This window comes from Eriocheir sinensis, chromosome 8, assembly GCF_024679095.1.
Source record: "Eriocheir sinensis breed Jianghai 21 chromosome 8, ASM2467909v1, whole genome shotgun sequence".
In the NCBI taxonomy this organism is placed as follows: domain Eukaryota; kingdom Metazoa; phylum Arthropoda; class Malacostraca; order Decapoda; family Varunidae; genus Eriocheir; species Eriocheir sinensis.
The window spans coordinates 21,984,210-22,009,434 of record NC_066516.1 but is presented as its reverse complement, the minus strand read 5'-3'; the positions used below and the strand labels follow the sequence as shown (position 1 = coordinate 22,009,434).

Genomic DNA, 25,225 nt, shown 5'->3' with positions numbered 1-25,225 from the left:
TTTCATTTCACACTATTATTTTCATTATTCATTGATTTAATTTGTAATCATCGGGCCCCCTTGAATGTCCGGGGCCTGTCTGATGGTTGCAGCCTCATTATAGAGGTAAAGCTGCAAGGACGGAAACAATCGTTCACCTCAGTTTCATTCAAGGGGTCTAGAGAATATATATATATATATATATATATATATATATATATATATATATATATATATATATATATATATATATATATAACTTTAAAAGTCGTAATATTCAGGTATTATATACAATTTATGGACATATTCGGATTCTACGGACAAAAATACATAAGAAAATCTATATTAAAATTAATTTTAGCGCTGTACGCCAAACGGAAAAGATCCATATATATATATATACTCTAGGAATCCTTGATTTCATTTGAGGTCCAGACATCGCTGCTGATGATGGAAGTTATCGCCCATATATATGGGCAGTATTATTGGATGTGATCTCTCCCACAGGGCTTCAGTTATAATAGACGTACTCACAATGGATATTTCACAGTCTCATCAAGGTCAGCTGATCGATGTTCACTCATTTCCTGCTTGTTTAATTGGTCTGTTGGTTTGATGTGTTGTTTTCTTGCGGGCAATATCGACCGTCATAGAAGATCACAAGTGGACAAACTAGAACAAAACCAGGCAAATGAATGTTGATTGATTGATAGTTTAGATTGATTGATAGTTTATTGTTGCAGGGAAACAACAAAGGAGAAGGGAGGAACATGCCATCCCAACCCCCAGGCAGTACAGAGTGTGATAATGTGTGATTATACAACTAAGGATACATGTGGAAGTAGCACCAGGAAACTAAAAAAATACAATGGCAGGGGACAAGTGCTAGAAAAAATAAAGGCCTTCCCCAGTGCGCATGCGTAATGGACAGCAGCGACTTATTTCTGCGGGAAGTATTTCTCGCAGCAGCGGCGCCATCTTGCGTGTCGGTGTGGTCGATATGGTTGTGGGGCGCTGCCGGACCCCACGAGCTTTTCTTTTTTGATTGTGCAGCTTCACCAGACGCGTGAAAGAGTTTCTTTTAAGAGATTAGGTGCCGAAGATGAGCGGGGCCAACAGTACGCCTCTCGGAAGGATGAATCCAGCCATCGGGGCCGGGAAGAAGCCCGCGCCCACGGGCTCGTCGCTCCTCAAGCCCAGCTACATGAGCCCCGTCGGCGCCTCCAGCTCACCCCTGTCTGCCGCCGCCGCCGCCGCCGCAGCTGCCGCCGCCGCCGCTGCAGTGTCCGCTCAAATTAACCACAGCCAGATGTCCATGAAGAGAGAAAATGACGAGAAGAGTACATCAGGTGGGTGTGCGTGTGGTGGTGGTGGTGGGGGGGGGGAAGGGGGGCGTTTATTTTGACCTCCCCTGCAGCTCCTGGGTGGGGTGGGGGGCCTGGCTCCCTCGTGGCTCTGGCAGAGCTTCATGGTGTCAGCCGCCCAGCCAGCTCTGCATGCTTGTTTTGTAATCTTGTGACCCTGCCATTGCATTGCTGTGGGTGTTATTCCAGAGGTATGCCCGTCACACTGCGAGGGGCATCTTTGTGCTCCATGAAATATTTTGTGCACTCAACACACTATTGTTTTGCTGTTGCTAATCGTTTGTTCGTGAGACTTTTCTCAGTATGGTCTGGGGATGATGATGCACTGAAGGATTCATTACTGCTTGTCGCACTCTGGCAGTGTGGCACAGGTCAGGTTAGACTTAGAAAAGTTAGGTCAGGTTAGGTTAGGTTGTTGGATACAATTGCAATAAATACATGATAATAATGTTTCATGCTGTGCTGGTGGTTGTTGTCACTGGCAGGCATACTTCTGGAATTTTACTTAGGTTACAATCTATCAATTTATGGTAATGTCTCTTTATAATAAGTTTTTCCCTGATTATGTGGTAACAGGCTACTTCATACCTACATTATTTTGCTAAGCTGTGCATTAATTAACCCTTTCCTTGCGCGCAGGACGGGACGCGACTATCCCCTCAGGTGCAGTCAGGCAGCCCATGGGGGGTATCTTTTAACCTCTGTATCTCAAAAACTATTTATCACAGCTAAAAACAAAAAACACCATTGGAAAGAGGAGGTCCAGATCTATAGGAGTCGGATATGTATGCCTCTTGTGAACGTACATGCACGTTCAGGGAGTGATGAATGTTAACACTTATGTCCATGCGTGCAGGATGATCAGCCATATTAAGAGAACTGCGGACATCTCTCCCTGGGGGGGATTCTGGAGCTGCCCTGTGTAGGCCACCTGGCCTCTTGCAGTTTCCCTATGTTCTTATGTTCTTATGTTCAGATTCTGGCAAGGGAGTATTGCCAACTGCAATATTTACAACTATTTGGTCAAAGAATCAGTCAGGTGATAGGTGAAGCTATGCAAAAATGCCGCTATATTGGGCAAGAACATCCACCAGTTACTTGTCCGTAGATTTGCTGCGCTGGGTGATATGATTTTCCACCAAATTTAGTGAAGAACCCACTCAACTGGCAATCCTGTGTTGTGAGAATTAGTGTTGGAACACTCATACGCGGGAGATTTGAGTGCGGCTGGAGCTCGCAGTGAGCGTTTAGCACCACCAGCAAATACGCCTAACGCCTGCTGCAAGCGTTTAGCAATGAAAGGGTTAATTAAGAAACATGATCCCTGCAGCTACTGGGTTAAAGTTAATGTTACTCGACCATTATTTATCAACTTAGGCTGCAAAGTGTTTTATAAGTACTTGTGTAAATATTTATTGTTTTCCCTTTCAGAACAAGAAGAAAGAAAAAAACGCAGGAAGTCCCGTTGGCAAGGAGATGAGAAGGACAAGACCTTCATTCCAGGGATGCCAACAGTGCTTCCCAGCAATATGTCAAAAGACCAGGAGGAAGCCTATTTGCGTAAGTTTTTGCAATACTCTATTGTGTACAGTTGAGCTTGCAGGTTGTGTTGGTGGTCTGGGTGGTTGGCTGAGCAGCTAGAATGCAGGATGGACTGGTGGACATTCAACATCTCCAGGACAAAAAAAGGTGTCAAGAAGTCTGTGGATGCCAGGAACACTCATTGGAGTTCTCACTCAGATTGAGGGTTTATGGTTTCCCCCCTAATTCTTTCCTTATCTGTAAAGTGTTTCATATACACCAGCCTAGTAAACTGATGATAATAGGGAGTGCATGGTTACTAATGTGGGAGTAATCAGTAGAACATTTTGATATATTTTTGATTGGGTAATTTATTTTATTTAATTAATTTATTTACAGCTTTGTAAACAAGTAAAGGACAGCCCACACCTTCAGTTATGATTATTTTATCTGTTTACAGGTTAATCAGAAGTTAAGGAAAATATAAGTTAGTTAGGAAGAAGAGCCGAAACAACCCTTTTTGAATTTATGTAGTTGAAATGTTAGTTTTCTCTTTGGGTGACATCGGTGGGTGGCATTTTGAATTGAATTGCTACTCCTACTGGGGTGAAAATTTTCAAAAGTGTATATCCTCTTTTTTTTATATTATTGATAAAGTACATTATATTGATTGAATTTTGGGCATTTTTGCCCGCTAACCCGCTCTATTACAGTGCAGCTGCAGATTGAAGAATTAAGTCGACGCCTTCGCTCGAACGATCTGGGCATCTCTCCTAATCCTGAAGACAGGTTGGCATTCCTTCACCTAGTTCCTCCAGACCAGGTGACCGAGAGCCACCCAGCTGGCTTGGGGCACCCAGTCTCAGCTTCTCCCTGGCCTGGCTGAGCAGCACCAGGTTCTATTCACAGTACCAAACTAAAGTATCCTCCAGGTTTCTCCCCATTTCATCACTCTTACTATCTATCACTTTTTCTCACCCAACATTATTGTTGCCTGTTGTCAGACAACATCATTAATCCCAGTATTAGGCTATGAGGTGGGTTGAAGGTCAGAGCTTTGGGTTTTAGTCATTATAGGATATGTTTAGGGATGCGGTAAGGGCTTTAGGTATGAGTATGAATATTTTAATCATAAGATTGGCATCACAGGAAGAAATGCTTGACCTATGCAAAATTATATGCACAGTGGTTTTAATGAGTAAATTATTTATATGTAGATTAATGGAGAAGTGGAGGCTTTGTGTTTACACAGATGTATAACTCCACTTATGTTGAATAGACTCCATATTGTGTGCACTCTGTGTAATACGTTTCATATAATGAACGTCAGCATGTTTGATGTATAGAAGCTCTGTTGGTCATGAGAGCACCAAATTTCATACCTTTATTGTACAGTTTTTTATGTTTTACTTTCCTCTTGTTTGACTCAGCTAGCTAACCTTCATCCTTCTTGAACCAATAATTGCGCTTTCAGTGGTCTTGGAGCACAATCTTCATGCTGACTTGTAGTGGAGTATTTTTTTTATATTGGCCATACGATTCTTGGAAAACTATGAAGATTGCCTTCCTTGTATTATAAAAAAGTCACTGAGAATATTCATTAAAACGTTAAGGCGGTCACTAGAGTACAGTACACTGAAGATGGCAGTCATTGCAGCTCTTTGCTGATTGCCACATTGCAAAATTGATAACATTTATCACCTATCTACGAGTACCAGTGAGCCATTCATCCATGTTACATGGTTACTACACATTTGTTGCAGATTTACAGCCTGCAAAACTACTTGACACTAACCCAATATCTGATATTGACCCCCTTTTGAACAGGTCTCGTAGCATCAAATCACCTGAATGTAATCACAATTTTTTATTGATGCAGGCACGTGTAACTTAATCTTTCATCTTCCCATTGATGCAGGGTTTTATACTATATAAATTTGTCTTTAATGCATTCTCTCCATCTAATCCAGGATTACTTAATGAGAGATTTGCTTCTTTTATATTATTTTCTCAAGGATGCTGATAGCGCTGTGACTAAAAATGTTTTAACAAAGAGAGAATCTGACAGCTGGGTTCCCTGTAACCATTTGTCTTGTAGGTCAGAGGTTTTGCTGAAATGCAAATGCTATTCTGAATACTGTGTAGTCCACAGTTACAGTGTTTACATGCTTCTAATCCCTAACTTGAATTTTACCAAGGTTCTTGATGTAGAGATTTTATACAATATTGATTATATTTCACATTGATGATGCCTTAGCAAAAAATTCTTGATGCAAAACTGACTTGCACCTATGGAATCCTTTACTGAGATGTTAAGAAAGTAACCACATTCTTTGCCCCCTTCTTATTTTCTTATTTGTGATTTGGATTTTTTTTTTCTGTGGTTTATCACAAGTGGTTTCTTCTGTGTGCAGTCTGTTTGTTGACCTAAAGTTGACGTATTCACCTCCTTTCAGATAAGCTTATTTCAGTCCTTGTTTTGTGACCTTAAATGTGGAATTACTTCTGTCCTTTCCCACATGCTTTTTATACTTAAGTTGGCTTTTACTTTTAAATGAAGCACTGTGTGGACGTCTATGTGTGTGTGTGTGTGTGCGCGCGCAGATGCACATCAGATATGGGTGGCTAATAGGAATTGACTTAACATGTTTTTTGATGAAATAGTGATCAGGCCCAATTTTTACACCAATAACGATAAAAGACAAGGTAAAAGGTCAAAGTTTTTTTCTATTACAGACTTCAGAGGCACTTAGAAATAACTATGTCTGGTGTGCATGGGTGTGGGTGTGTAAGCGAAAATCAGCCGTTGCAAACTTTAAAAAATCCATTTAAACTCTTATTGTTGTTGTGCATTATTGCTGATACATGATGTTGAATGTGTTCTTGAGTGACTCAGCATTTTGTCTCACTCGGCATGTCAGTGATAATGCACCTGCTTCCATAAAACTTTGGGTAATTTTACATTACAGACTTGCATCGACATACACTAATCCCTAAGTTATACAAGAGATCCATTCCTAGAAAATAATGCTGTATTAAGGCAAAGTACAGGGTTGTATGTAAGCATTAAACCAGCAATGAACTTGTTTAATATTGTGCAAACTATTTACATGGGATTTTCATAATGAACCTCATTTTAAAGCTGCTTATGTTAACAGATGACATTGAAGTCTACTTCTTTGTAATTGAAGTCATGTGTTGGTATGCCTTGTCCAAGAATAGATACATATGATTTTTGGATGCTTACCTTGAAGTATGTAAGACTCCTGTTTTCAAAAGTAAAGAGCCACAACAGTGACATGGCACACACTTTGCCGCTTTATTTCAAACAGAGGTGTCAATATGTGTAACCTCTTTTTAGATAAACAACAGTGCCCTTACACTGGTATAGATCCCATGGAAATGGAAATAATGTACTGTACATGGAAAGTAAAGTTTGAAGTACAGTCATCCCTGAACATTTGTGGATTTTCTTAATGCAATTGGTACCCTGTGAACATTAATATTAGGCAACTTGGCAGTTCATGGGATACCATGTAATACTCTGACAAGTGTAATGTTTTGTGGTCATTTCAGCTACTAGAAAGTGGCTTTAGGGCATCTGTATCACATTATGTTAAGGGTACTTGAGGCATTGATCATTGGCAGATTTTGTGAATTCGATGAGGCCTTTGCTTTCAAATTCTAGTGAATGTTGGGGGATGACTATGTAAATTTAAATATTTCATGAATTGATATAAGTGCACTTTGCTTGGAATACTTTATTGACAGATAATTAGTTAAAGTAGGCTTTATGCTGTTGCTTACTTTGTAGTTCTGGTTTGCTAGTTTAGCAGTTTTCAACCATTTAATAGAGAAAAAAAATTTGAATTCTTTACAACCATTGAAAGGGAATAGTGCTTCCTCCGTTATCATCATGGTTCACATTTAGTTGTAATTTATTGTTTTCTTTTGATAGGGGGTGTTATTGATTCACTTGCACTGTTTTCCTCGAATTTTGGTTCCCTTCATGTGTGTTTTGTTGTGAATGTTGTCACTTTTTCATTTTTTTTTTTTTTTTTTTTTTTTTTTTTTGTGTGTGTGTGTATTTACCTAGTTTTAATATATAGGGTTTGAACAAAGCTTGTGATGTGATGTCTCTGTATCTGCTTTTGTCCAACTCTGCTTTAAATTCATGGGTGTTCTTACTCTAATTTTCTCTACATCCAGATTATTCAATGGAAAGTTCAACTTCTTTCCAGCCTTTCTGCATCTGGTTTTCCTCAATTTATGTTTGTGTCCTTGTTCTTCCCCAATATCTTACCAGTAAGTCTTTCTTCTACATACTCCAGACCCTTTATGAGTTTGAATGGCATGATTAAGTCACCATACTCTCTTCTTTCATGCAGTGTTGGCAGCTCCAGTTTGCAAAGTCTTTTTTATTGCAGTTCTCTAAAGCTTGAGATAGTTTTTGTTTGCTACTTATTGCACACTTTTCAACTAGTGTATGTTTTTTCAGGCAAGGTGACCACACTACAGCTGCATATTCTAGCCTTGATCTTAGAGATATTATCAACATTTTTAGCATATCCTCATCGATATAGTTAAAAGCCACTTTAATATTTGCCAGCAATCTGTTTATTTGGTTCTTTGAAGAAGGTTGTTTTATACCATTATTTCTGTGTTTTCTTATCTTTTGCTTCACTAAGGGCCTCTTCCTCTACATTATGTTCCCATCTGGGTCCTTATTTTCCCATTTCTGAAACCAAACATATCTTAGGATTAAAGTCCAATTTCTAAACTTTACATCTAAATACTGTAGCTCTTTACAACACTCATTGCCTTTTTTGACTTTGAGTTTTGCATCATCTGCAAACGGATCTCCATAGCTTGTCAACTTGTTTGACAAGTGTGTGTGTGTGTGTGTGTGTGTGTGTGTGTGTGTGTACATGTTAGTAAGCATGCATGCCTGTGTGTTAAGATTTCATATAAATGGGGAAGCATTGCATACTCAATTTTGTTAGCCTTGATCATTCTTTTTTCTGCTGAGGTAGTTTGACATGGCACACCTTTGGAAGTGCATTATGTATGCGATTGACTATTTGCTTTAGTTTTCTTTTCCTCTTACTTACAGGTTTAAGGTTGAAACTGTAAAAGATCCTTCTTGAAACACCATGTGGAAACTTACTCAAAGATTCCTTCCCTATACACCATGTGAAGACTTATTGACTTGCTTACATATAGTTAATGTGGGTAAAGTTTGGGTACTTCAAGGAAGGTTATTTAGTCTACACAAGACAGCTTTTTTTATATTATGTTCTTATTCATGAACATTCTAAGCCTTCTTTTGAAGCTATATATTGTAATTACATCAACAACTAACCACATGGTTGATGAGTTTTACTTGTACACTACTCATTTGTGAACCAATTTCTGCTTTCCCAATTCTGAAACAGTATCTAGCTTGTATACACTGCTAAAAATCTCTCTCTCTCTCTCTCTCTCTCTCTCTCTCTCTCTCTCTCTCTCTCTCTCTCTCTCTCTCTCTCTCTCTCTCTCTCTCTCTCTCTCTCTCTCTCTCTCTCTCTCTCTCTCTCTCTCTCTCTCTCTCTCTCTCTCTCTCTCTCTCCCCCCCCCCCCCCCCTCTGTGGTGTGGCACTTAAAACCTTCACCTCTCCGTAATATTCTATGTAATATTTTTAACTTTCCCTCACATGGTAAATTTTCTATGGACAATTTATTTTTCATTTTTTGTGTTGACTAATAAGTTAATAGTATGCATATTAAAATGAGAGTACCAGAATCAGTTGGATTTAAATATAGCCTTAGGATAACTTCAGCACTATTGCTTATGCTCGTAGAATAACACCTGACATTTTGTTGGCTTTAGTACTAATGTTTGACTACTTAACTGAATTGTTAATGTAATAAGCCCCACGTATGTCAAAAGCACATCCATGGCAGTATCATCAAAGTATTGGCAGATAAGTTATTGTTAATGTCATGATTGCCATTTAATTAGTATGGTAATTGGACATTATACTTGGACCCAAAAGAATCACTCTAAATAGAGTAATTCATCAAAGTATGCAGCTAGAAAAGAATGTCAAAGTAATTATCCTTTACATTAAATTTTTCTCACGTTCAGTCATTAAAAAAAAAAAAAAAAAAAAAATATCCATTAATGCATGGTTAACTCACTTGAGTTGGTCAAATTTGTAGGCATGCTCCTTGATATGCAGGTAATTTAAAATGAAGCTTTGCACAATAATTATTTTCCCAATAACTAAACTTTTCACAGGTTAATTAGGAGTAAAGGTATGCAGTATTTTTTGCTTAGTGCACTCTGTGATTCATTTAATATGTCCTTGCAATTGACCACTTGTAATGACATGCTTGGGCTAATGATACTTTGGATTGATCTTTGGCTTCAAAATTATGTCAAACTGATGTGGGACATATGATCGTTCATATAGTGATAATATAGCCACAGGATTTTATATGCACAGACCTCCTTTAACCCCATCTACCACCTACATCATCACATATAGGCTACCTTTTTATGCCATGGAAAAAAAAGTGAAAGTACTTTGTAGAACAGCAGCTACACTTAATAACAGCATTGCATTTCTTCAAAATTCAATTTGGTTGCTTATAACTAGATATAAATTCAATCACTACTTCCCTTAACATTCATTACTATTATTATTACATCAAGCAATATATTCAATACAGTACAGTACATATCAGTACTTAAGACTACAAAATTTACGTTGAGGTAGAAAACATATTTTAAGATAAGCAGTTTTTAGGAAATTGTTTGGAATCATGTTCAGTAAAATGTGGTATAAAGTCATCTTGGAATGCAGATGGTGCTTTGCAGTTGTTCCTATTTTATTTTTACAGTAAGTCGAAAGCATGCAAAAATGCTGCTCATGTTAATTGAAAAGAGGAAGAATACTGTACTGGTGTACACACTACTGTTACAGTTTGTTTCAGTTATGATTAAGTAAAAGCTCACTTCCAAAATAATAATACTCAATACCTAGAAATATGGCTTTAAAATATGTGGTAGAAGTCTCACCAAAGAAGTGTGATAAGTTAATGAATTTTAAAAAATTATAGAATATTGGATTTTAGATTTTCTTTTCTTTCTGCAACAACTATTGTTGTAATTGAAAGAGTAGTTAGACTCATTTTTTGTTTTTTGTTCCGCCGACGGTACATAAACTATAATTTTGTGGTCTGACGCCTTAACTGATTTTACAAGTCTAGGTATCCAATACAGGTTGTTGTATTTATAGGTTATCATTGCAGTTCGTGCTCCAGGGTATGTTTTGTAAGGAGGATAATTGCAATCAGCTGGCAGTTTGACTAGATATTGTTTCCATTTGATTGATGATTGTGTGCAAACATGATGCTGGCATCAGGCATTTATCCCTGCGACATGGGGAGTATGAATGTGTATATTTTTCCTCCTACAGGTCCTAAGAGGCAATTAAAAGTGATTTAGCACTTATATTCTAGGAGTTCGAGGTTAGGGTCTGACCCTTTCAAAACTTTTGCCCAGACTGCCTGTCAGAATGGTCACTTGGCATTTTTGACTCTTCATCTTGCCTTGGCAGGATATGGGGTCACTCACAATGATAGTTTGTAAAGAGGGAGGCTGTCATGTGCACCATGTTCTATACTAACATTCCAGCATGTCACATGAAGAAAAAAGTGGTGCATTATTTGGTCATAACATTTTCAAATTTACATAACATGCAATCCTCTCTTTAGTATCCAGTATTACGTTGCTGTAGGACTATATGGTGCCACAATGTGAGAAGTTTAGGGAACATACTTTTAGTCTCGTCAAAATACAAGCTGCTTTTATATCTTGAGAATTGTTATGTAAGGCTGAATAAGCATCACTTTTTTTTCATTATGCAAAAAATACGTACCATTATATTTATAACAATTCTTGAAAGGAATTTTAATGGTATGATCTGCTTGAGACTGGATACAATCTGTTTCTTGTTTAAGACTATTTCGTATATCTACATTTTCTCAGTGGGTCTTTCAACTGATTTACAGTATTTGTAATAAAATGCATATTGAAAGAGATTCACCATTAACAAACTATACCTAAAGTAATCATGGTTGTAATTCTTGGTAATGGTACTATGGAAAAGGATGAATGTACGTTGTATCCATCTTTTATCATTTCTCCATGATGTACCATTTTGTATCAGTAAGTAATAGAGACTAGGTATAATAATGTAGCAGTATTTGTACATGTTTAGCATGAATGTGTCGCAGTCGTTACTCATTCATGATATACGGTGTGTGTGTGTGTGCATATATATATATATATATATATATATATATATATATATATATATATATATATATATATATATATATATATATATATATATATATATATATATATATATATATATATATATATATATATATATATATATATATATGCATCATTTCACCTTGGTATAACACTTTCTTTTAAAACTTGCTTCTGTGCTTTATATTATTGATATTTAGTAGTAGGATTTTATAGTTGTGGGATTTAGTTTCCAAAGGAGAGATGAACAACTCAAGTTTATGTCTAGAGCAGACAATTTGTAATATGAGGTAGAATTTGAATATTTCATTCGGAATATCAGAATTAAATATGTTGCCCTTAGGTGTGATATACAGTAAAGCCCCTTAAAGTCAGCATTTTCAGTCAAAATTATGGATCAGTGGAAATGGAAAAAAATTATTTGAATTTAGAGTAACTGAGAAAGAAAGGTAAAAAAAAAAGTCAATGTGCCATTCATTAGGCATGGTGGCATGCCATTATTACAAAAAACTGAATCAGAAAGTGTTTTTTGTTGGCAATGTGTTGGCTATTGGAGCCCCAAAGGCCCCTTCCAAACACATCTACACATGTACCTTTCGCCTTCCTCTGTGGACAGCACATCATTGTGCATTCAAGTGCATACAGCTTTTGCTTTTAATGACAAGATTCATCCTGCAGCCATCTCCCTACCCTCAGTTGACTCTTGGTGGGGCATGCAAAGTGAATATACAGTTTTTTTTTTTCCTGTAGCGCCAGTAGGCTTTCTTGAGGGGGCTTCTTGGACGGCCCCAGCCCATTAGTGCCGCAGGCTAATTTTATATATAGTGGCTATCGTAATGTATGACTCGTGCTTGGCCCATTCTACTACCTGGTGCTCCTCTTGACCAAAGTCGCTGAAGTTAAGGCTCAATGAAGATGTGGACAGCATATGGGTAATCTTACGCCACTCGGCGATGACTTGAAAAATCAGCGTGTTTTGGTGGGGACTTGAACTTAGTTCATGCTAGGTTCTTGGGCTCACCATGCCCACACGGTAATCACTCTGCCTCTGCCTCCCCGTGTGTCACGTAATGTCTACTTTACGTTTTGAGAAATCTGACCATTGTGACCTGGATGTTACGTAACTGCATAACTACACTCAACCTTTGATTTCCTGGAATAGTAGGAGGGAGCACTTGTTCAGGAACCACAAAGTCTGCGAATCGGGAATCGCCACAATCCGTGGGGCACAGCCCATTCCGGTACGTTGACCATTCTCAGTGTGGCAATTGCAAGTACAGTCACCTCTCGATTAATGCGAGGGTTACATTCCTGGACACTGGGAAAGTCTGCCTATTTTGGGGATTTTGTTACTCTAATCTTAAAAATAAAAAAAACATTACCAATACATTAGTGGGTCACGGAAACAGCAAGGGCACACGCTCTCATTTTGTTTAAATTTGTTCCTCACCTGCACCGGTCACCACCCCTCCCTGCCCCGTGCCCCTCCCTGCCCCGCACCCCCGCCACTGGCCGCTCCCCTCACCTCTGCCAAGAGGATTAATCCTCTTCCATTTCCTCTTTACCCTTTCCATACTGTGACGCCGACATCTGCGTCACGGATGGAAAGGGTTAATATGAAATTGGCGGACATAACTCACCACCGCCTTTGCTCTATATCTATTTACACATACCAGTGAACCGACTGTTTGTAGTTATGTTTAATTCTTGTTTGATCTAAAATTGCTATAGAAAACATGCAACAATAAGCAATTCACAGTAGTATGATATGGTCATTTCCTGTAAATCAGCAATTCAGTTAGCTTGGCAAGACATTTGCCCCAAGTGTGCTGACTTAAAGAGGTTTTACTGAAGTGGTATTAACAGAGTTTTTACAATTAAAAATGAAGCCTATTTCTTATTTTTGTACATATATATTAATAGTCTGCATGGGGATATAGCACATGCAATGCAAGAGGGTAAGGTTGGCCCTTGGCTTTTACCAATTATTTGTCCTGGTTATGTGTGCAGTGGAAATGATATTTCCAATGATAATTGTTATTTATTCATTACTTTATACAGTGCATTCATCACTTTTCTCAGAATAGTCATCAGTGACCTTGTTTCCTTCAAGTGCAGGATGAAAGGTAAAGCCTTACTAAAGTAGACAAGAAAAGGTGGAAAAGTATGTAACTCAGAAAAGGAAAGCACAGTCAGATTAGACTCACCATACTTAATCATAGATACACTCATAGTAACTGAATACAACATTGTCACTAAATGATGCCTTACTGGACAGTGGACCCCTAAAAAAAAAATTTCACTGTAGGTGACTGGTGAATTTACACAAGAATTCAGTTGATTTAAGGAACAAGACCTGCAAGTTTCATCCACGTTGACCAAATGTTTTTTGTGCAAAAGTTCATTTACATAAAAATTAGATCGTTTGAAATGAATGTTTAGTGAATAAGATTGAAATAACTTTTTGCACTATGGCATTGTAACTGCAGCATTTTGCTTTTTGTATTAAAGGCTAAAGTTCTAATGTTTAATATATTGTTTATCTTTTTGCATTGTCTGGTAAATGTTGCATTTTTTTTTTAATTTTTATCAGTTTTTGGACAAAAAATCCATATAAGAAAATGCAAAACATATTCCCCTATTCTGAGATATCTTCCAAATTTTGATTGCTTGAACAGCATTGTCGATATTATCGCCGAAAGTGCAATAAATTTATTTTTTTGAGGAAAACGGTTTTTAATGTTGAAGTGTTTTTTGTGCACATTACTGCACGTAATATAGACATGGAGATGCCATAATGTGTTATTAGCTATCGTTATTTATTGATATTTATTGTGTTTAACCCGTACAGCGTTTTGGTATTTCCTCGCCACCTCAGCATCAAAGGAAAACCTTTTTTTTTTTGCATAAAACAGCTTAAAACCATGAAAGATTAAGAAATGTAATGTCTTTTAGCTTACTGTCACCTAAAAGTCCGTGTCTTGGGCCATTTCTATGGAGTCGGGAAGCAAAATGGTCGTGTTGATTTCCATAGACTTTCTTGGATTTGAGGGTGCGTATCCAAGTAAATCGTTTTCTCGACATATTTAGCACAGACTTATTATGTATTGTTTGAGAGTAACTAATTTTGAGCTTTTTGATAGTTCAACTCAATGTACAGTCGCCCACAAGAGTGTTCGCTCACGCAATTACAGTTTATAGAGGGTTCATAATTGTTGAGTTCATGGTATGTTTTGGCATTATTACAAAGAATATATGCTGGTAAACCGTTGCCGTGACTGGCCAGCGTCTGACAGAGTGTACCTCGGTCACAACACACCCTCTTCTCTCTCACGCACCCCCGCAACAACCATCTCACACCCACCCTTTCAGGACCTCACACCTAGCCCACAGCCCATTTTGTACAGAAATTGCCAGTGTAAAATTGCTGTGTGTGACCGTCAGCACCTCACTTAACTTTCATCCTACTTCACTCTGACCCCACTACCACTATCCTGGCCACCATCCAACACCCATTTCATTACCACCCACCCCTTACGTGGCCCCCTCCTTACCAAAATTGCCGGTTCTGGACGTCAGTATACCCACTATACCTCACCTACAACACTGTCAAACTACTTGCCAACCACCAACCACATCAATTTTCACATCACAATCTCCAAAACCACCTCCAGCATCCAAACAAATAAAAAAAGTGTACCCAGAATAATGGCTGCCAGGCTTGCCAGTTATGGCAATAAATGAAAGATATTGGGTGGTCAGTATTCCCAAAGAATCAATCTGGTAGGGCACCAGCACAGAAATCACCCTCGACACACTCCAGTGACAGGAAAAAATAATACATTAAATACGTATGACGTTCGTATCTGATGCTGTACGGGTTAATTGGAATTGCATCTGGTTCCCTTCTGCTAGTCCCTAATACTAAAATATATTAGGGACTCACAGAACATTATCACACACAGGTGGGGTGTCAGGAGGTGCCACCTCCCTCTTTGTTGCCAAATTTTTGCACTAGAATTCCCCTGCTTGTAGTCTTCACCACTGACTTTCTCCTTCTTCTTTTCTTGTTATGTGGCATTGTTCAGTGAATCTCCTGGATCTGAAGTCCTTGTAGAGTCCTCTTGGATGCTCCGAAGCCTCATTGAGAGTGAGGGAGGGTGAGAGGGTCTGTGGTGTAGCTGAATAGTACAATAATATGTTGTTTTACAAAATATGATAGAAAAACTATAGAGAGCACAACAAATTAAGAGTAAACAACGTCTATTGAGACCCCTAGCGGTCTCGAGAGTGGGCACTCCTGATACACTGCTCTATGTATATGATTTTTTTTAAGCATTTGTAATGACCGTATAACAATGTAGCTTGAGAGAAAATGTGTTAGGAATTAGGGTACACTGTGGTATTTGTTTCATAGTTTTGCTAGCGTGACCCCAAAACACAATTTTTCCCAAGCGTCCACTTCCATTAATCAGTGATAGAGGCAAAAAAGCAGCTTTGAGGGGGAGGTGTTCATTCTTGATCAATTCATTCTGCCAATCCAGCTGCCTGTTTGTCAACTTTTATCTTTAATTTTATCTCAATTACACAGGAATATATTATTTTTTTTTCGTATCTTGCCATAGGGTAATCCTTCCAGCCTTCACTGCTGTGGATTCTTTTCATCACTTGTCTTCTCTCTCCTGTCCATATGGCCATACTTAGTCATAATTTTTTCTAATATAATCACATCATCTCTGTATCCTACAACCCTGCCTCTCCTCATTCTCCATCCTTGTTAGTTGTATGTCTACTGCTCAAAACCTTGTCTTTTCCTGCTAAAGCCAGTCATTTTGCTTCATTTTATCAAGTTCAGTGTAATGATCACTTCATGCATACCTTATTATGTCTCCATACTGATTTATTAATTAATTTGAGTATTTATACTTTCATGTCTACAACTTTCCCCCTTTGCTCTGCCATTTCTACTTTCCTTTTAAAATTAAACCAATTAAGGCTTGTAATTTTTTAAGCTTTTATCACCAGGGGCTTCACTGTTTTAATTTTTCCTGTTTATTGCCATCAGTTCAAATACAGACTATCTCATGCACAGACTTATATACCAGACTGCACATCCCCCATCTCCCTGCATTGTGCTGAGTGATTCCCGCAGCCCGCTGCGGTGGCCGTGGGTGTGCCCAGTTCATCCAAACTGACGACTTCACACGCCTCACTCCCACCCGGTTTCCTGACCCCACAATTCATTATTAAGAAAAATTGAGACCACCATCGTCTTCCTGAGAAAATTCTGCATCACACAAGCCTTAATTTGTAACAATAATTTAAAAACAAGTATATGAAAATCAGAGTTAAATGAAGTAGTGCATAAACATTTTCTTGCACTTATTTCCATTCAACTCCTTAGTACTCAGCTATTTCTTATCGTATTACTTTTTAAAGCATGGATCCTGATTCTACATGCTTTTCTGATTCTGTTGGTGTGTGTTACACCCCAATGTATAAATATATAGAGGGTCAAAATTGCCTTGAAACATCAGCTCTGCCATGATGGCTTTCATTTGCCTCGGCATTTGTTTACTCAGACGCACTGCTCTTGCTCAAAATGCCGAGGCAAATGAATGCCATCACATCACACCATCACGGCACAGCTGATGTTTGGAGATAATTTTGACCTTCTATATATTTATACATCAGAACGTACCCTTCACCAAACGAATCAGAAAAGCATGTAGATTCAGGATCCGTGCTTTGAAAAGTGATGCAGTGAAAAGTAGCAGAGTACTAAGGAGTTCAACGGAAATAAGTGCAAGAAAATTTTTATGCACTACCTCATTTAACTCTGAAATTAAGGCTTGTGATGCAGGTCAGAAAACTGGGTGTGAGGTGGTGTTTGGATTTTGATGATGAAACACCCATGCCGCCAGCCCAGGTCCAGAGGCATCACTTGCAGGGTCTTGGCGCGCAGTCTAGTATGTAAATCTGTGATCTCATGACACCACCATGTGAGTGGAGGATTTAGGATACATTCCACTTCATATCTTGTGAGGTGATTTTTAATTAAACGGATGCGGGTTCCATGATAAAGGAGTTTGATGGTGACTTGCTATCTCTCAATTATTATTACCTGGAATTTTTCTGAATCTCCACTATCCTCCTGCTGTAGGACACTGAGTCACTGATAATGATTGTGATGCACATGCATCAGAGACTTTGAAAGTCAGCCATTTTAGTTTGTTTAGCTGTCCGTTAAGTCTACCTTCAGCAATTTGTCAAGGGAAGCATCAGGTGGAAGCATGAACCAAGCAGCAAGAATTTTTTTTCTCATTGTCAGTTTAAAGTATATTTGGCTGTGCCACTAATGAGTTGGTTATGACTGAGTTTCAGTACGTTTTGAGTAGCCTACTGGCATAATGGGCTTCCACTTAGAAAAATAACGCTTTGAATGTGTTGTTTGTTTATTAGATTTTAAAGTTATTAGTAATAGCTGGCCACATGTATAGATTCATACCTCATGCCATCGTTTATTTTGGGGTTTTAGGACTGCATGGTTGCCTTTGTGTGTGTTCATCTCTTCTTGACCTAATTCAGATTCTAGTGACATGAATGAGCTGTGAGGAAAGGAAGGCTGAGTCACACAGGCATAAAATTACCTTCTAATTTCTTAACATGTTTACCTAACTTTCCCTTTATAAACAAAAATTAAGTAAAAACATAAAGGAGTTAACAAGAAACCTGTTGATCTACACATGGCCCCCCTTATGGTGTCATGCTCAACCATAAGTTTACCCAATTTCTTGTGTATTAGCATTTCCATGGTGTAGTGTTTAGAATGCATAGCTACAAATCTGTGGGCCTCAGTTTGAATTCTGGCCTAGGCATGCAGCCCACCCAGCTGTTGGTCCTCTCTTTTGGACTGGTCGATAAATGGGTAACTAGGGAAACCTAGGGAAAGTAAACTGTAGTAACCTGGATGTTACATTTGCCTTGTGCCCCAAGGTAATGATGGGTTCTCACCCGTCACAGGCTCAAGTGCCACTGGGACAGAGATGAGTACTGAGACCATGCACATCTTAGCATATGCCCCTAACTTTATCTTGTGAATTACCACTTGTTTGTGCTCTCTCTCTCTCTCTCTCTCAATTAAAATGGGAAACATCAATGAAAGGGGAGTAAGAAAAAATATCAATAATTTTGATTGATTATTTTTCCAGAAATTATCTGACACACCTATTAATCATATTTGAAGTGCATGTGTATCCTAACTGTAAGCATGTCTGATTCAGCCCACTTTTATCACCTGTCTCACATTATCTTGGTTGTAGAGGTAGTTAGAATTTAAACATTGTATATGTTTTGTTTGTTTATTTTGTTGTGTAAACCCACCTTAGGAATAATCTTCGTGTTCAAGTGTTACGTTTGAGGTCTCAAAATCATCCAAAAGCAGTACTAAATTTCATGTAAATTACAGTTCTAATCTTGTGCTTGCCTAGCTGCTGTACCATCTTTGATTAGTGTGACATGACCTAATGCTAAAAATTTGAGGTTTGGGAGTAGCACAGTTAATGTTATTTACAGATAGTTATGAAAACAGATTACATTAAAAGAAGATTATCAGTATCATTTGAAAATATTTAAAAGTAACAATAGTCTTTGAGGTGTTCCTGGAAGCAAGCATTAGGTTAGCATGTTTTAGAATAATACTTTTGGTGTTGAATGAAACAAAAAAATACAGTATTTTGCAAAGTCATACCAGACTATGTAATAAAAGAGAATGGTATGTCACCAACAAACCAAAACATTCTTTGCTTTTTAGCAATTTACAGTTTATTTGCAGTTCCCATCATGGGACATGAGTTACCTAACCACATCTTGCAGTAAAATTTTTATTACCTGCGTGCCAGGTACCCGACCATATTACATATCTAACTTCATTGTGTTCTTCAAGTTTGGGAATTCTTATGGATTTCCAGGTATATGACTAATTGCTTAGATAGGGGTCATACTCACAACACTTATTATATATACATAATGTGTATGTTCTTCATGTAGCAGTGGCCAGTTTGATATTGCTTTCACTTGTTCAAAAATATCGTTATCATGTGGATTCAGTGAGTGTTCTGTATTAAATATAATCAAATGAAGAGGCACATGCTCAACAATTACAGTTTGTTAAAAACAAATATGTTGCATAGATAAGCTGTATAGCTCCATGTGGGAATGACCAGCCAGCAACCAGTTGAATGCATGCTTCACCATTTGGCGTCCTGCCCGCCAGTTTCATGCCAGGGTTCTCAATTTGTATGTGGGGTATGCATACTACACGGGATATTAAGTTACTGTGAACATTTTAGTAGTTTTCTCTGCTTACACAGTATCATGATTAATACCTATTTATTGGTGAGAAAGTGTAAGTGATAAGAAAACTGAAATTCTACAGACCTAGGCTTTTATTTCTTGATCAGTCTTGGATTCACTTAAGCTTGGATACCAGGAACTTTACCAAATATGTACACAATTATCACTGTAAAGGTTTTTGTATATATGTAGGCAGGCAAAAGTTTCATGAAGTGATGAATGTCTTAGAAAGTGCAAGGTAATAGACATTACAGCATCTGGAAAAATCACGTCTCATACCAATAAAATTCATTGAATAGTATAGTTAATGTAACTCTGCTCTCCATCTTACACTTTATAAGAGAAACATTGGCTATGATGAAATGCATTGCTATGTTACACTGGGAAGATCACGTAGGGGATGAAAGTGAAAGGTGGGTGTGAAGTTGGAGATCTTGCAGTCATTCATCGTAATTTTATCACATCACTTCAACTAATTGTGTGCAAGGGTTCATATTTGCTATAATTTTTAAAATTACCTTTTAATTGCAAATGTGAAACTGATGATTCCTGATAAAATATTGAATTTCTTTGCAATATCTGCTTACAACTTTAGCGATAAGTAATATAAGACAAAACATACATGTAACCTTCTTTTATAGTAATATGGGTCACTCAGAAAATTCTCAAAAATAAGGTCTTACTACATAATATTCAGTTGGCTTATATTTTAATTTTGAAACATTCATTGAATAGGCATTTATCAAGCATTAGGCAGGTAGATTTTTATAGTCATCACACAACGCAGGTTTTCTAAGGTTTGGCTTGCCATAATTCATGTTGAAACAGTAGGATTATATCTGTGTTTTAGGATGCTCTGACCAATTTAGGGATGTGCATTTACATTTAACTTTATTTATGCTGGAGTGATTGCTTGAGTATTGCATCAAATCTCATTGAATTTATACTGCCATTACCCTCATACATATTTGAAATATTCACCTTACAGATACATATAACATAAGTGAGAACAATTAATTGTGGTTTCATGTAATTAATTTGTGGATTCTCCTTGATTTACTTTCCTATTCAGATACATAATAAAATAAAACTATTGTGACACCAATAATCAGTCACAGAAGTAATTTAATCTATTGTATTTTAGGTTGATTTCAGTAAGGTTTTTAGAAAATGTACTGCATTGCAGGTAATTAGTATGTCTTCTATTTTATAAGTTGTTATATTGAAGGTGACCATTGTAGCTTTGTCTAATAATCCCATCTAATGAGAATCCCCTTATAAGGTTGCATGAGACTTCTATACAATATGATAATGGATGACACAATACACATAGGTGTGTTTATGAATGTATATCAGCAGAATAACAAAGTTGTGAAATACAGATATGTCAGAATGGATGTCTTTGCTTACTTTTAAAACAAGAAGTTCTCTTGCAGGTCTCCATCGCCTGAACCTATCTACAACAATGAGGGGAAGCGGTTAAATACTCGAGAGTATCGAACACGCAAGAAGTTAGAAGATGACCGCCACAATTGCATAACTCGAATGTTGGTTATCAATTCGGATTATAAACCTCCAGCTGACTACAAGTGAGTTGGCCTTAATTTTATCTTGATTTATTAGGATATGTTGAGAAAAATGTGTCATTCAACTAAGTAATACATGTTTCATGACTTTTCTAGGCCTCCGGTAGTGAAGGTGTCTGACAAGGTCATGATTCCACAAGAAGAGCATCCAGATATTAATTTTGTTGGCCTTCTGATTGGCCCACGTGGAAACACTTTGAAGGCCATGGAGAAAGATACAGGAGCCAAGATAATAATTCGAGGAAAAGGCTCTGTGAAGGAAGGAAAGGTTAGTTTTGTTTGCTTTTAGGTAGATTTAAACAATTAATCTCTTCATACTTGAAGAATATAACTTATCAACTTAAATGTATTTATGTAATACCTTTTTTTTCTGTAAATCCAAATGGCCTTTTTTAATATGAGTTGGCTTATTGTGAAGGTTGGTCGTAAGGATGGTGGACCAATGCCTGGAGAGGATGAACCTCTGCATGCATATGTCACCGCCAGTAACCCAGAAAGTGTCAAGAAGGCAGTTGATAAGGTATTGTATCGTATGTTTATCATGTGAGGTTCAGTGCTTAATTTCTTTTCTTTACTTTATTTATTCTTTTTACTTTTAATTTGAATTTTTTTGTGTATTTGGAAATAACTGCTGTATCTCATCCCATTGTACTGTGGCATACCTCATCTTAGGTTGGTTTGTTCAGAATTGTAAACAACTGTAGCATTGTTTAGTAGATTTAGTCCCTGTCATTTCAGCCCCACATATTAATCATGTAGTCATATTGCCATGTAGTCTCCTGTTAAAGGAGCTTTTGTATCTGCTCTTTTGCTTAAATGTAATTTCCAGCTATCCTTTATCCTCCACCCAACAGTATTCCACATTCCATAATCATTTGTGTGTTGTTTACACACCTGCCCAGTTATCTGTTGATCCTCTTGGTTATATTGTATTTTATTTCTTGGCAAAATCAACATTTTTGAAGAAATATCTTTGAATTTGAGAAGACAATTCCAAGAAATGTTCTCCATGATCAGCCTCTTGTTGTCAAGTGTAAGGTATATTTTCCCATTGGATTGTCACAGTATGCAACAAGATTATGGCTAAACTGACAAAACTATTCTACAGATGGTTAGGGTTAAGATCTTGGCCCCTCCTCCATCAACTATTCTTTGCCTGGAACACTTGATAAAATGGTTATAAGGCCCTTTGAGGATGACTAACTTTTACTATTTCAGATTAAGGAAATTATTCGACAAGGAGTTGAAGTACCAGAAGGACAAAATGATTTGAGGAGAATGCAACTAAGAGAGCTTGCTCTGTTGAATGGAACTCTTCGTGAGAATGATGGTCCAAGATGCTCCAACTGTGGCTCAAATGCCCATAAATCGTGGCAGGTGAGAAAGCTTGTATTTAAATGCATACCTTCTGTCCTGTGTGCTATTGCATTAGAGATTTGGTGTGAATGATGTTGATTGAGAGTTGAATGATAATATTTTATTACTGTTTTGCAGTGTCCTGACAAGCCCAATGTGACTAATAATGTGGTATGCACAAGTTGTGGTGGTACTGGTCACATTGCTAAGGATTGTCGTCAGAGGCGGGGCCCAGGTGCTCCAACCTCAGTTGACAGACAAAAGATTGATGAAGAGTACATGTCTCTGATGGCTGAACTTGGAGAAGGCCCCCCACCTCCTCAGAATACTGACCGCTCTAACAGGCCCACTGTTAACACCTCAACTAGAAGCCTTTTTGAGAGACCTCAGGGGGCACCGAGGCCACTGATGGGACCACCACCTCGCTCAGAACCTCAGTCATCAGTAGGTAATCAGTTCAACAGTAACAATCAGAATCAAGGTGGGATGAATCAGCAAAATTCATGGAACTCAAACCAAATGGGAGGAGGTGGTGGCCCAAGACCCTTGCTTGGAAACAGTAATGGCCCTCCGAACCTTAACCAGCCGCCTCCTGGGATGCCTTGGCAGCAGCAGCAGCAGCAGTCACAGCAGCAGCAGGGCCCTAATAGTTTTCAAGGTGTTCCACCACCAAACCTATTACAGGCACCTCCTCCCCCTCCCCCACCAACTACTCAGAATGGCCAACAGCAGCAGCAACAACCCAATTGGATGGCTCAGGCTCCACCTGGTCCTCCAGGGGGACCTCAAGGTCACCAAGGTCATCAGGGACCTGGTAATCATGGTGGTCCCCACAATGGGCCACATAATGGACCTCATGGGGGTCCTCATGGAGGGCCACATGGTGGACCACCACATGGTCCACCTCCTCAAATGAATCACTGGCAGGGTCCTCCCCCTGGTCCCCATCATGGGCCTCCTGGTATGGGCTGTCCACCTCCTGGACCAGTGCCCCCACCACGCCCAGTGGGTCCTCCTCCAGGCTGGGGCTGGAATGGGCCACCACAGCCTGTTGGTCCACCACCACCACCACCACCTGGAGGCCCTGGTGGTCCTGGAGGACCTGGACCCAGGGGACCCGGGGGTGTGGACTTAGGAGCACTTCTCTCTGCACCTCCACCACCACCACCCTCATAAAAAATCTACAGTATCAGTACAAATGAACACCTGCCTCTAATAATTATTGCTGGTAATTAGACATCCTGGATTTGTGTAGATAATGTCACTCGTACAATTTTATTGACTGGGGAATAATATCTTGATTTTACTTTGTGTTGCTTAGAGATTTCACAACGGGAGTTGGGAAGTTGTTGGAAAGATGTCTCTCTTGCTTTGTAAATAGTAGAATGATTGTTAGCTAGTACAAATAATTAAGACGTGTAAAGATGCAACTGTTTGTAAAATTATCCAGGACAAAACTTATGAAGTTTCCCTTTTTTTATTTTATTTTCATCATTGATGTTTGAATGGGAGTTTTACAGTTTGTTGGTTGGGGTAAGATGATTTTACTTTTATGCATTCAAAGACAGATACAAGAATATGTATTTTTGACACTATATTAAAGATGCACTTTAGGGATAATATTGTAGTTGTATGATGAAGGCTTTTGAAGTATAGGCTTCATACTGCTACAAGTTCTGATTCAATATGAATTTTTCCTCTAGCATCATCATGAGTGGCCAGCTGGGTTAATACAAAGTATGGATAATGAAGGACCTCATTTCAAATTTGGCCTTCTGTGAGTGTCAAGTGAAATGATAGTGTGTGATAAAAGAATCACGTAGGAAAGTGAACAGGGACATTGACCTTGGTTTCCCAATTTGTTTGATAAAATAAAATTGGAAAAGGTGCGCCCTATTTGAAAATAGAGAAAAACAGCTGCCACTGACTCATGGGGTTTGGTGCCTCAGACAAACAGCCTGAAGTATATCTAAATATAATGTGGATATGAAAAATATCCAGTTGTATATTTAGGTTATCATAGGAAACCATGATAGCACTATGAACCACGGACTGGAAACATTGCTGTTTACATGGATACTGAAATTTGTTTAGCCTTATCTTTCTGTTTGACTATTTAGACATAAGCAATAATTATTTAGCTTGCCAGATTTTACAGAAAAGAGTAATATGATGCAGTGCTTAGACAACCAAGTGTGTTTGATACAGTACCAGAGCCACTGTTTGCTGCTAATAGTGCAAGGCAGAGTGACAAAGTCTGCATCATCCTAGTGCAACTTCATTCCTGGAAGCACATTCAACAGACCCTAGGATGGAGAGGCCTAAGGTTGACTAAATTATCAAGACTGTGTATGAAAGTTGAGACTTTAGTTACTGGCTTATGCAGCTATTCTACACCATCTTATTTCCATACATAATGAGTAGTAAAATTATAGGAGTGTCTCAACAGGTCTAGACAGTTGTAAACCTTGTTTATTTAATCTTTAGTTTTAAGGCAACAGTTGGATATTTAGTGTTCAAACCAGAAAATGTAAATAAAAAAACTGGAAGAAATAAGATAATTTTATTTTCAGAGCTTCATTGGAGAAAAGAATGAAGTGACATGTGAATGCTGATGGTGTTAACCTGTTCAGCCACTATACTGCACACTTCTGAAAACCATTATCATTTTACCACCACAGCTATTTGTTTTGTTGATTTATGTGAGAATTGATCTCATAGGTTAGATACCCGAAAGA

The 25,225-nt window shown here is 38.2% G+C and overlaps 1 protein-coding gene across 1 annotated transcript; it reads left to right on the top strand.

The window, feature by feature from the left end:
- Window positions 1-881: 881 nt before the first annotated feature.
- On the top strand, window positions 882-24,621 carry LOC126995686 (splicing factor 1-like). The gene is made up of 8 exons (XM_050855470.1): window positions 882-1,328; window positions 2,775-2,903; window positions 3,578-3,653; window positions 20,982-21,134; window positions 21,228-21,399; window positions 21,550-21,651; window positions 22,350-22,508; window positions 22,626-24,621. Exons 1-8 carry the CDS (start codon window positions 1,082-1,084, stop codon window positions 23,661-23,663), a joined length of 2,076 nt encoding a protein of 691 aa, XP_050711427.1. The 5' UTR covers window positions 882-1,081; the 3' UTR covers window positions 23,664-24,621.
- The last annotated feature ends 604 nt before the right edge of the window (window positions 24,622-25,225 follow it).